This window comes from Symphodus melops (genome assembly GCF_947650265.1).
Source record: "Symphodus melops genome assembly, chromosome: 20".
NCBI lineage: Eukaryota > Metazoa > Chordata > Actinopteri > Labriformes > Labridae > Symphodus > Symphodus melops.
The window spans coordinates 5,912,354-5,924,480 of NC_136710.1; the positions used below are offsets into that span (position 1 = coordinate 5,912,354).

Genomic DNA, 12,127 nt, shown 5'->3' on the forward strand with positions numbered 1-12,127 from the left:
CGTTTTTCCTGTGTTTAACACATCTTAAAGCCCTCTAACCTCTTGACCAGATAAAGTGGGATTGGTTGACCCAACAACATGCAGAAGAATAATCCTGGTTGGCCGAGTTTCGATGTGCCACAGTTTTCCAGCCTGCTCAAAATAACATTTCTTCATTTTAATTAATAAAACATATATCCTACAACCTCATTTGTATGCAAATGAGGTTGTGTGTCAATCTCACTTATAGGCCGCAGGTCCGGCGTCCATTCCTCTCCACGTTTGCTCTGTGTGACAGTATGGTTTAGAGGGACACTTCCAGTTTATCTATCGTACCTCAGAGATCCACATGGGCTGCGATGTTGTAGCTTCAAGGTAGTCTTTTTATGGTGGTGAGCATTAATAAATCCCTTTTGATTAATGATGTTATTTTTCCTTCAGGGACTTTATGAAAGATGCCTCCTCTGTCTAAATAAAACATTCAGCTTATTCTTCCCTCGTGTCATGCAGTCACATTGCGAGATAAAGAACAGGTGTTTCTTGTTCTGTCAGTTTCATGCCTCATTAACACGACTGACTGCTTTTTTATTTTAAATTTATTTTTTTTGTGTTTACACAACTAAGATGATTATGTACCTCAGATGTAAAACAGCCTCTTTTTTTTCTTCTTGTTTTCTCTTGCTGCAGGTGGGCTACGAGAACGCTGGCACCGTGGAGTTCCTTGTGGACAAACACGGCAAACATTATTTCATCGAAGTCAACTCTCGCCTCCAAGTTGAACACACGGTCACTGAAGAAATCACAGAGTAAGTCGAATATGATTGCATGTTGCCTTGGGCGTATCGGCAGGTGGGTGTCTGGATGGCTGTTGTGGTTGTCATTTTCTTGTTTGGTCTCGGCTGTCCACAAACAGGCGTGCGGCTCTGAGGTAAGGTGGAGCCCAGTCTGCAGGGCTGTTGACGGAGAAGCAGCGACAGTTGGAGGCCCGGTTGAGAAGAGTAGAGACGGTTTCAACGTGTGTTACACAGAGTGGGGGGGGGGGAAATGCATTTAAAGAAATAAATATGAAGAATAACAATGTGAGGAAGGAGGGTGACCGAAAGCTGACAAGTACAAAGAGATGTGTGTCGGGAGAGAAGAGGAGCCTGAACAGGTGGAGTCAGTGAAGAGAGAAGCTGAAAGATGAGGTCAAAGAGAGGCTGAGGGACATCGAAGGAGAGAGAGAGCGGGAGAGAGAGAGAGAGGATAATAAACAAAATGAATAGCATTCCGCTTCACTGATGACCTGTGAGATCTGCTCCGCTCACAACCCCACAGTTGGGTCTCACCGTAACACACACTGGAGACAAACCCCAACAACACGCCGGTACATGCTTACAGGCCCTTCAGTCCCACCCACATGAATAAATCTCCGTTAGGCACTGACGTGTGCACACAGGAAACTTCAATTACACTAATTCATATTGAATTTCCTGCATTATAATCTCAATTAAGAAATCGAGCCGACAGATGAATAAATCAGGGATTTTGCAGGAAGTTGTAGGCGGATGGGGGATTTGCATGGGAACAAAATGGTACCTCCTGTTCCTATGGCAACCTGACATGATTGACAAGGTTTTTTTTTAATAATCTGAATTCTCTTGATGTTCTGATCACTCTCCACTCTTGTTTGGCTTCTTTGATCTCATCTGTCTTGTGATTTTTTTTCATTTTTTTTTTTCTCTTCTTTCACACACCGAAGCTCTTTGTTCGGCTTCCTTGATTTGCATTACAGCACATTAAAGGAAAGCAGCAAAACTCCTCAGTAAACATCGAAAACAAAGCTGTGACTCACTACAAAGACCACCGGTCCCGACACAAAGTCGGTTTTGTTTTCCCAAATCATTGAAGTTATTTTCAGTCTGATTTTTTAAATTAGAATCAAGACGGCTTTAAAATACATGCATGTTAAATCCGAACACGTGATGCCATCCTCCTCCCCCATTCACAACAAGTTTGATCTGAACTCTGAGGTGGCGTTGGAGCCTCAATGAGCCGTGGGATAAACTCAGCCGAGGAACCGGTTATTAACTCAATAATTGGTGGATTAAATCTCTTGACACTCTGACTGCACTCGCACAGGTCAATTAATTGGGTTGATGAGACGTCTTCAAAGAACTGTGTTGGTGTGGAGCCTATCTCCCAATCCTGGGAGCTGGGTTTCCCTAATTATGTCCCACATATTTCACATTAATGATTCAATTAGGGTTTATAAAGCTTCTGGATGGGAAAAAAAAAATCCAACCAAGCTTGAACATTTCTCACAAACTTAAAAACAGCTGGTTAGGCGTGTTTGTGTTGTAGCACACAGTTTTTCTTCTAAACAAATAAAAACGCGAGAGGACAAGTAAAGGTATCAAACAAAAACACAAAATGCATTATGAAGGCCTTTTCCATTGCATTTTAATATTTCTGCTTATACAGTGGGACATTTTTTAAAACATAAACAACCTCCATGTTTACTTCTGCAGTTTATTGCGGCTCTATGTGAGTAAGGTACACATACAAAAAGAGTTGTCATATTATTTTCAGCTAGCTGCGCCGAAGCCAAGAAGTCATCCGAAAACTTTGGTGGGAAAAACTCCTCCAAGTTCTGCATCATACTTTATAATGGGGGTTTTACTCATTTCCCCTCTGCCTGCCCTCTTCTTCTTCTCTTTCTCTCTCTACACACACATTTCATGCATAGTGAAGATTCCTACCTGCTCACACACACACATGAACACAGTCCTAGGTACACCCCTCACCCTGCAGGGCTATGCTCTCATCAGTGACACTGTAAGTTAACACAAAGTTATCTCATGTTTTTCCCCATCCACTCCAGTCCTCTTTGTCCTGCAGAGAGAGGGCCTCATATCACAGAGACATTTTGACATTCTGGGGAATTGGGGTCATTTGAATTGGCAGGAGTGCAGTAATTATTTGAATCCAGCAGAGTCCTGCAAAGAAGAGAAAAAACGAAAAAAAAAAACAGGCAGCAGTAGAAAGTTTCAGCTGTCACGAGCAACACTTTTGATTTGCACAGCTTTCATTTCAGGCTGAGGTTTAGCTGCAAGCCGCCACAGCTGGAGGTATGAGACGGCTGGAGACAGAACGCCTCTTTCCAACAGAAACTTGGTGTGCATCCAGCGCATTGTTGGGGGAAATGTTCTCTCTTCAAGAACGACTTTTGAGTGTGAAGAACAGGTTTTTATAATTGAGTGTGTTGTGGTTTTATCGTATCTGAACATAATGCCCATTAGTTTTTCTACTTTCTGTTTCACTTGGCTGCACTTCCAGTCTCCCTGAGGCGTGTGGTCACATTCATTCTTGTTTTTCTTAACTACTGTGTTACTAATACACTTGTCAGGCAGGTATTTTTCATACTGATTTGTGAAACTCTCCTTTAAACTTACCATTTATTAACCCCCCCCCCCCCCCCTCCCTATCACCACCACCACCACAGTGTTTCATCACTTTAACTCTGCTGCCTAATTCTTCTGTCATCACTCATGCCGCCTTTTCTTTATTCAATCTTTTAACTTTTTTCCCATTTGGAACCTGGCTGCAGTCCAGTCGGGGGATTATTTCTCTTTATCGTCATTCTTTTTCTGCATTTGTCATTTTTTCTTTCTCCTGCTCGTGTAGAACATAAAAAGTTCTTCTCTGCTCCAGTGGCCACCGAGTCAGAAAGCGCCAACATAAATATACGAGTAACTTATTCACGTCGCCAAGTCTGAAACGGTAGCTGTCATCATGAACCCCTCCAAGCTTTCACCCACATGAAAACCATGCACATGAAAACCTGACGATATTGGACCCTCTGTGTTGTTGCTCTGATTTGATTGGAAGACGAATGAACTCCTTTTGTCATTGTAAGCTTGAACACCTGACTTTAAGTATTTTTCAAATGATGTGAATCTGAAACAAATACGATATTGTGATAACTGTTTACCTCAAACAATCAACTCAGACCTTTTCACATGAACATACACATATATATGTATATGTATATATGTATATGTATATATACATATATATGTATATATATGTATATATATATGTATATGTATATATATATATATATATATGTGTATATGTACTTATATAATATGTAGAAAAGAGATGCTACCTCGTGTTGGTTTGTCCACTACTTTGGTCTATAAGGGGATTTCATTGAAATTTAAAAGATGCGAGCATCAATTTTGGAGACATTACCAATACATTAATTCACTACTTGACTAAACATCTGCATGCATCGTTTGCTTGATAGATTTACGGCAATCATTTCTTCACATTTCCACTGCTCATGTTTAGATTGTATGGTACTAACTGGACGGAGTGCATTCAAACGTGTTTACGTTGCACAAAGTAGAATACAAATTGGATTTAGGCCCCACCTTCGACTTTAAGCGTGAGACCTACACGTACCTTAATCCTCCTATGGACGTATGCCATGCAGGGCGAACAAAGAGATATATTTGTGGTCTGAAATCTCAAGACAGATATGATACCCAAACAACGACCCCCTGCTATGAAACACCTGCAAATGGGTTCTTAGCCTTGTTTGACCCTCAATTAGCTGCTCACTAGATCAGATTCCCTGACTTTGATATTTGTGAGAGTGTGTCTGCTTGGTATGCAGTTTGATCAAAGTGTTACTAATGGGATGCCATCTGTAGTGAGGGTCAAGGTAACACACACACACGCACACAGGTATCACATTGAAGTAGCCTCTCTCCTCTTCCCGCTCCTTAATCCATCCACTGTTCAGTCCCCACCCATTCATCTGATCCTTCATTCCTCCCTCAGGCTCTCCCCTTCATCTGTCTGTTCAGTTGATTTCCATTCCTCCATCCCTTCTTTCTCTCACTCTCTCGTCTTCGCACCATCGCCTTCTGTTCCGTCTCTCTCTCTCTCTCTCTCCCTGTCTTTCCTCCCCCCCGTCGTCCTTTCAGCCCCGTCAGTTTCTCCCTCGGTGTCTAACTCTCACTCCGTCACTCCGTCACTCTTGTCGCTCCTCTCCCCCGCCGTGCGGCCCTCCCTCTCTTCCATCTCGTCTTTGTCAGTCTCTCCTCTCATTCACATTCATCCTATCTTCTCTTCTATCCCCCCCCTGCTTGACATCTGTCTGTACATTTATCTCTCTCCCTCTCCCTCTTTCTGTCCTTCACCTCACCTTTGCCTCAGCCACTCTGTTTCAACCTCCCTTTTCCCTTCGTCCCGTTTTGAACTTGCTTCCATCTGCCCTCTCTCTCTCTCTCTCTCTCTCTCTCTCTCTCATCCTGCCGCCTTGTCCCTCTCTACCTCCGCCCCTTCTGTCTCACTCCATCCTTTCATGTATCCGACGGGCGGAAGACGAGAAGAAAACAATCTGAAAGGAGAACTTTGAAGTCACCAAATCAGAGGCCATTTAGCGAAAACCCTCGGTGCATTCACTTGACTTAACGCCAAAGTCAAAAACAAGGATGGCCGCGTTAAAATATGATGACATGTTTTCCAAATACAAACCAACATCCAAGATGTCAAACCTCTTTATAGTTTAAAGACGCAGGCTTCAAAAAGTCTGCTAGTTACACGCCTATACATTTTTCTGTGCCTGCTTCTCTTGCTCCTCTGTCTCAACTGAGGTAATGGATGTGTACACAAGTGTCAGCGAGGAGGCGGAATGCCACAATCTATAATCAGACTGAATCCACCCCCTCACATACACAATATCATTCACAGATGCATATGAAAAAAAAAACAACACCCCCCCCCCTTATTCAAAAACAGTGATATCCAAAGGCATGGTGAGAGACACACACACTCACAGTCATGGAAGAAAACAACAATGCACAGGAACATTAAACGAATGTCTATTCATCTGTCTTCCTGCATTACTGAATTCCATCACAAAAGAGGCTTTTTTCTGTCTGATGCCTCTGAGTGTTTATGCTAACACACAAAAATGGGAGAAACATCTGAGATGTGTATATATATATATATATCTTATTTTTTGTTGTCTGGGAGGCATAGCCTGTGTGTAAGAGCGAGCTGCTTGTCTGTCTGAAAAGCAGAAGCGTGAGTGATTTCTGTGAGACCGGCAGACCGCCTCTGCATTCAACTGCAGCTCTGCCTTTGAACTTCTCCTCTCTCAAGGTTCAATTTGTCCATCATTTAGCTGTAAACGATCTTTCCTTTTGTGTGTCGAGAGTGCGTTTCCTCCGTGGAAGTGTGCAATCAGCGTGTGCATGTTGCCGACGAGGGACAAAGAACATTTTGTAAGATTGGTGGACAGGAGTCCTTTAGATCCCAAATAGATGTAATTAGACCCCGAGGCTCAGATTGTGTGAGCTAAAGCGACATCGAGGGAGTGGGTCCATTTGGAAGACATGGCTCAAGGAGGCAGCATTAAAGTTGGACCATCTGTGAGTGACAAAAATGTCAGGAGGAAAAGATTTTAACACGTACAAGTCACCCAAAAAATGAGCGGGTTGATGACAAATCCCAACATTTCTCAGATTATTGACGGGGGTTATAGGATTTGTCTAGAATATTTATTTTAAGCATGAAACAAGTGAGTCATATTGAGATCTACGTTACATCAAATACTCCCCGAAGTCTATTCTTCTATTACACTCAGATCTCCTTATCAAGCAGCGTCAGGTCAAATGCAGCTACAACGATATCCAAATTTAAAATGAAACACGTCTCACCTTCAGTGTTGACTGTTTCCAAAAGCTCCTACAGTCAAAGAACCAAAGTTACTGTCCTGATGAATAAATGCCAACTACTCTAAGTTTATTACAAAAATCACTCCAGTCAAGGTTCATGTTGTGCTTTAGATACTTTAGATAATCAATGCTTAAATAGATACAGACCTTGATCACTGCAATTTAAAACACAATTCTTAAATGAGGGGTTTTGTCAGCTTCTTTTTCCAAAGTCAAGGCTCGACTATTGAAATCAAAACGTGATTTTGATCCAAGGTCCCGATGGCGCCCATGACAGCTACATTACTAACAACTGTGCTTCCTCACTCCTGGTAAAGATTTCTGGGGATGAATCCTCAGAACTGCTACAAAGCCAAGATGCTGTTGATGCTGTGGTTCAGTGGTAAATCAGATGTTCTCTGTGGAAGGTCTGCAGGTTGATCCCCAGCCCCTGCAGGCTGCATGTTGAATGTGAGATGTAGTCTAAAAGCAGATTTTTGATTGAGTGGTCAGAGGACCAGAAAAGTGCTTTATTTGTGCAGTCCATTTACGGCTGTTATGGATATAAATGTTGTCTGGAGCTTCCATTTTCACTTTCATGCAGACTCTCTCTCAATAGAGCATGAGTGTTCTTCACGTCTGGGTGCCTGTTGAAATAGTCCAACTTTTAGGAAACTCCAAAATATGCCTTCCAAAAAAAATCACCTCAACTCAAAGTTCACTAACTTCCCTCTTAAAATCTCAGCAGTGTGAAACATTATCATTTAGAGAGGGTCATTTCACTCCCAGGACATGGTTGACCTTGACACATAGATCAGTGGGTAGACAGTGTTATTGTGTCTCAACAGCTTTACAGTCCCAACGATGGAGACGCATAGAGGCATCATTTGAGTCATGGTTTTCAATACAATCCAAACCCTCTAACTTTTTAATCATGCACACCTAATGGAGCCCTGTTTGGACAATGCACCAGCACAGTTCTGTGCTACAGTAAAGGATGTTACACATGCTGAAAACTGGTTTCCAGGTATCTTGTGAACTACTGTACGTTTAAAGTCATAATGAAGTTACTAACATTTGGAGGATTTGCCATTATCGAATTTGATTATTTTTTTTCGAGGGGTTTTTGAGCCAACATATTTAACTTTTGGATTGGAGCCGTTGATGTTTTGTGCCACGTCTCGATATCAGCGCTTTCTTTCCAGTCTGTTTTCCTTCTTGGCAGGAAAAATGTTTTTTTTTTTTTCTGGTGCAGCTTTTAACCCGCAAGAAAATAATTTGTAACCTCTTGTTGAGCAAGACAGTAAGAAAAGACACGTTCACGTGGACAATCCGCCTAGCGTTGAAAACAAAAACCTCTGAGGTCATTAAAACAAACCAATCAAATCAATCACAGACACGCTGGCTGTTTTATTAAAAACAAAAATCCAATAGATTGAAGTGAATATATTGACAGACTGATAAGAGCTGCGGTCTGCAAATACACCATGGTGTTATGAAGCAATCTTAATGAAAACCAGATGAGAATGAAGCTGTTCATGCAGGCTGTTAATTAAATGTCTGATGCGTCTCATTCAGGTCAAGGCTTTTGCATAGACTCGTATCGATGGCCTGAAATGTGTCTTATGGATTGTCTGTGCGGTATTCTTAAATGAACTGCACAGTATCCATCTTTGTTAAGGCTGAGGACTCTGAATAGAAAATTCATAATCACCGGATACATGAGGAACACATTTTTCTTCTTGACATATCTTACACGTCATTTTTCATTGGAGGACGTTTGCCGGCGAGGAAATACTCTTAATTGCGTCCTTGAACTGAAACAATGGCGAGGTCCGCTGTAACGTTGCTATTTAACATCTGCCGCTGTGTGTTACCCCCAATTTCCACATGATCCGTGCGCGCTGCAGGAGAACTACAAGATCACGCGGGAATAAAGAGAAAAAACCCCCCACAAACCACATGTTGCTTTATCTTTCTGAGGCTGCGTTGTTGTTCCTGTTGATGTTTAAATCATGACGATAAAGTGATGGAATATAAGATTGTGGGTGACCCGACAGCGTGTGCGTTTCCTTTTCTGATTTGCCATATTCTGTCCAGCTTGACGCATGCCTGCAGCGTACTCGGTCGTATTTGAAACGAATGTGGAAATGGTAAAGGAGGTGGCTTGAGTGAATTTAGCCCCCCAAAAAAGTGAGAAGATGCGAAGAGGTTTCCAGAAAGTATCTGATTTGGAAGCGCAGGAGCTTTGCTTTGCTTGTCCTGCTTATTTGAGACTTTTGCAGAAAGGAGGTGCGAGTGTGCGTGGTAATGTATTTTGATTTGTGTGAAAAGGAACCGAGGTAGCATTGTTTTTTGGCGTGTGTGTGTGTGTGTGTGTGTGTGTGTGTGTGTGTGTGTGTGTGTGTGTGTGTGTGTGTGTGTGTGTGTGTGTGTGTGTGTGTGTGTGTGTGTGTGTGTGTGTGTGTGTGTGTGTGTGTGTGTGTGTGTGTGTGTGTGTGTGTGTGTGTGTGTGTGTGTGTGTCAGTAACGCTGTGCTTAAGGGGAAACGACTGTGCAGCACCTGCTTATTTGTCTGTTTAGGCTAGCTAATTAGTCTTAAATGACCACTCTCCATCTTCATCAAGCTGAGACGGTGACAGAGAGGGAGTGGGAGCAAGAGGGACAGAAAGAAACAATGCGTCGCATTAATTGACAGAAGGGCTGACAAAGGAAGGGGGGGGGGGGGGGGGGACACGAGAGAGAAGGAAGAGACACGAGGTGAATGAAAAGAAGACTGGAGCGACCCTGAGCTGCAGACAGACAGAAGCACACCTCCCTGCCGGACCAAAGTTGCAGGCCTGCCTTTGTTAGATAGCTTTCATTCGGCATTGATATTTGACTCCATTCATCGTAACGCCTTTTCTCCAGCCTTCAATTTGTCACAGAACCTCCTTCTTCTTCTTTTTTTTTTTTTTTTTTTTTTTTCCAATTTCTGCTTGTCTTGCGGTTTCTTCTTCCCTTTTATTCACTGCTGTCTTCATTTCTTTATCTCTTCACTCTCTCTTTAGTTCCCTCATGTTGGAGCGTCGAATATAACAGAAAACACCCCCCACCCCACACCCCACCAACCCCCAGCTTTAAATTCCCTTCTGAACGTGGGAGTCGAAGTAGTCGGTGCCACCTCAGCAATTATCCTCCGCTCCCTCTCCTTTAAACCCAACTCTCTCTCTCGCTCTCTCGCTCCAGCTCGTCCGTGTTTCTTGGCACGGTAAAATATGAAAAGATATTCCAGAAAAGGTCAGCTCGGTATCATTGTACGCTTTTAACATGCTAAATCTTGTTACATGCTGGTTTGAAAAATGGCTGCTTCTTTCTCCCTCCTGTCCTCCTCTGCATACTCTCCTCTCCTCCTCCACCTCTGGGTGAAATTCTCCTCGTCCTATTGTTCCTGCCTCTTTTCTCCTCCATCACTTTCTCCCTCTGCTTATCCTCTCTTGACCCTTCTCCCTGCTCTCTGCTCCTTTGCTCTCCTTTTTCCTCCACCTCTATGTATTATTTATTTATTTGGCTCATGGCTTATTGAATCTGTTATCCCACGCCGTCCTCGGTCTCTTCCTCCTGTCTGTTTCTTTCTTCCTCAACGCCACGAGGAAACGCAGTCACAGCCAACAATCAGCAAGTTCTCCTCTGGCCACATAGAGGGGTGGTGTGTGTCTTCGTGTGTGTGTGTGTGTGTGTGTGTGTTCATACAACAGCCATTCAAAGGAAAATACTGCTGAGCTGCATAGCTGACATGCCTGGATGCTTTGTAATAAGCTTAATAATTGTAGCAATAATTGTTAGTGTGTGTGTGTGTGTGTGTGTGTGTGTGTGTTTGAGTAAATTGTGTATGAAACAGTGATTACCTGACTCAGCCTTTACATCACAATGTGCTTTGATGTTTGTGTAAGAACTCAGAAGAACGTGTGTCTGTAAGAACCGCAGTGCACCGCTGACTCCTTGTTTGTGTGGTCGGTGTGTGCACACCTTGCAGTGTACACTCCAGCGTGTGTGTGTGTGTGTGTGCGTGCATGCACTGAGGAGTTTTGTTTGGTTTTGTGAGCACGTCATAAAATAATTTTAAGGTGATTATAATTGTGCAGCGGAGCGTACAGTGAGTGATTGAGAAGTAAGCAGATGAATAAGAATGAGGTGTGTGTGTGTGTGTGTGTGTGTGTGTGTGTGTGTGTGTGTGTGTGTGTGTGTGTGTGTGTGTGTGTGTGTGTGTGTGTGTGAGATGATGGGAAGGAGGATGCTTATCATGATTTTAATCCCAGTCGTCGTCGTTTCTGCTCGTGTTCCTCACACTCAGACTCACATTCCACTTTTATGCTTGAAATGTGACGTTTGAGACATTTAGTGGAGTGAACAATGAGATCCTGCAGAGGCAGATAAAGACAATTACTCATTATTTATGAATGGCCAACACAATTGTTGGTAGCCATTAGCAACATAGCAGTAATAAGGAAATACAAGGGAGCGCTGAATGAAGAGAGCTGGAAAACAATTCCACTGGTTTAACCCTTCGAACACCGGCCTTTAGTTCTCATTATCTACACACAGCCACTGTTTCAGAAAGCACAAACTGTTATTTCATGATGATAATGTCGGATGTGCCAGAAACCTGTGCGACTGGTAAAGATGCGTTGGGACAGTTTTATGAAAGTTGATTGAGTGGATTTGAACAGAGCAGCATCAGGATATGGAAAGAAGAGGCTTGTTGGCCGTACATTCTTCTGCCTTCTTCATGTCAATGAAGAAACACCTACACAGACTTATTTCAATGGATTTTAATTTGCTAATAGTAAAGAATGGGGCTAGGACTTGACAAGCCTAGGCTACGTTATCCCTCAACTTGTGTTTTATATTAAAATAGGCTTTAATTTAAAAAAAAAAAAAATAGAAATTTGTTATTTTTTTCCATTTGTCTATTTTTAATCGTTTGAAATACAGAAAGATGTCGCAGCTTTTATACTAGCTGTCAGGTTTAACATGCTTATACAAACGTTAAAAATGTGAATGGGGAAACGGGAATATTTCTTCTTTTTTTTTTTAAATCAAGATGCCTATTTTAGTTTAATGTGCTTGATGTGCTGACAGTTCATAAGAAGAAGAGCTGAGGCTGATTAGACTGTCATTCATTCTATAGATATTCAGTCTTGTGTGCTTAATAAGGTTATTGCCTTAGTTATCACTCTCTTGGGTTCAACAAAGCCACAGAATTGGACGGATAAGAAATCTGACCTGATGATGGCTCATCATGAAAAGTTTAAGATCAGATTATTGAAGCTCATTCTGTGAGGAGTCTAAAAACGAGACATCTGTTATATTTACTTCTAAAATGGTGAAATATTTAAATGGATATAAGAAAGCTGAGATTGTTGACTTACCGGAGGGGGGGAAAAAAATGTTGA

The 12,127-nt window shown here is 42.3% G+C and overlaps 1 protein-coding gene across 3 annotated transcripts in view; it reads left to right on the forward strand.

The window, feature by feature from the left end:
• The window catches only part of LOC306841331 (pyruvate carboxylase, mitochondrial-like), a 259,771-nt gene that overhangs the window by 50,717 nt on the left and 196,927 nt on the right, over positions 1-12,127 (forward strand). For all 3 annotated transcript variants that reach the window (XM_079371153.1, XM_079371154.1, XM_079371155.1), the window contains exon 10: positions 667-785. In XM_079371153.1, coding sequence (XP_079227279.1) covers positions 667-785 — 119 coding nt within the window. The remainder of the gene's footprint in view (positions 1-666; positions 786-12,127) is intronic.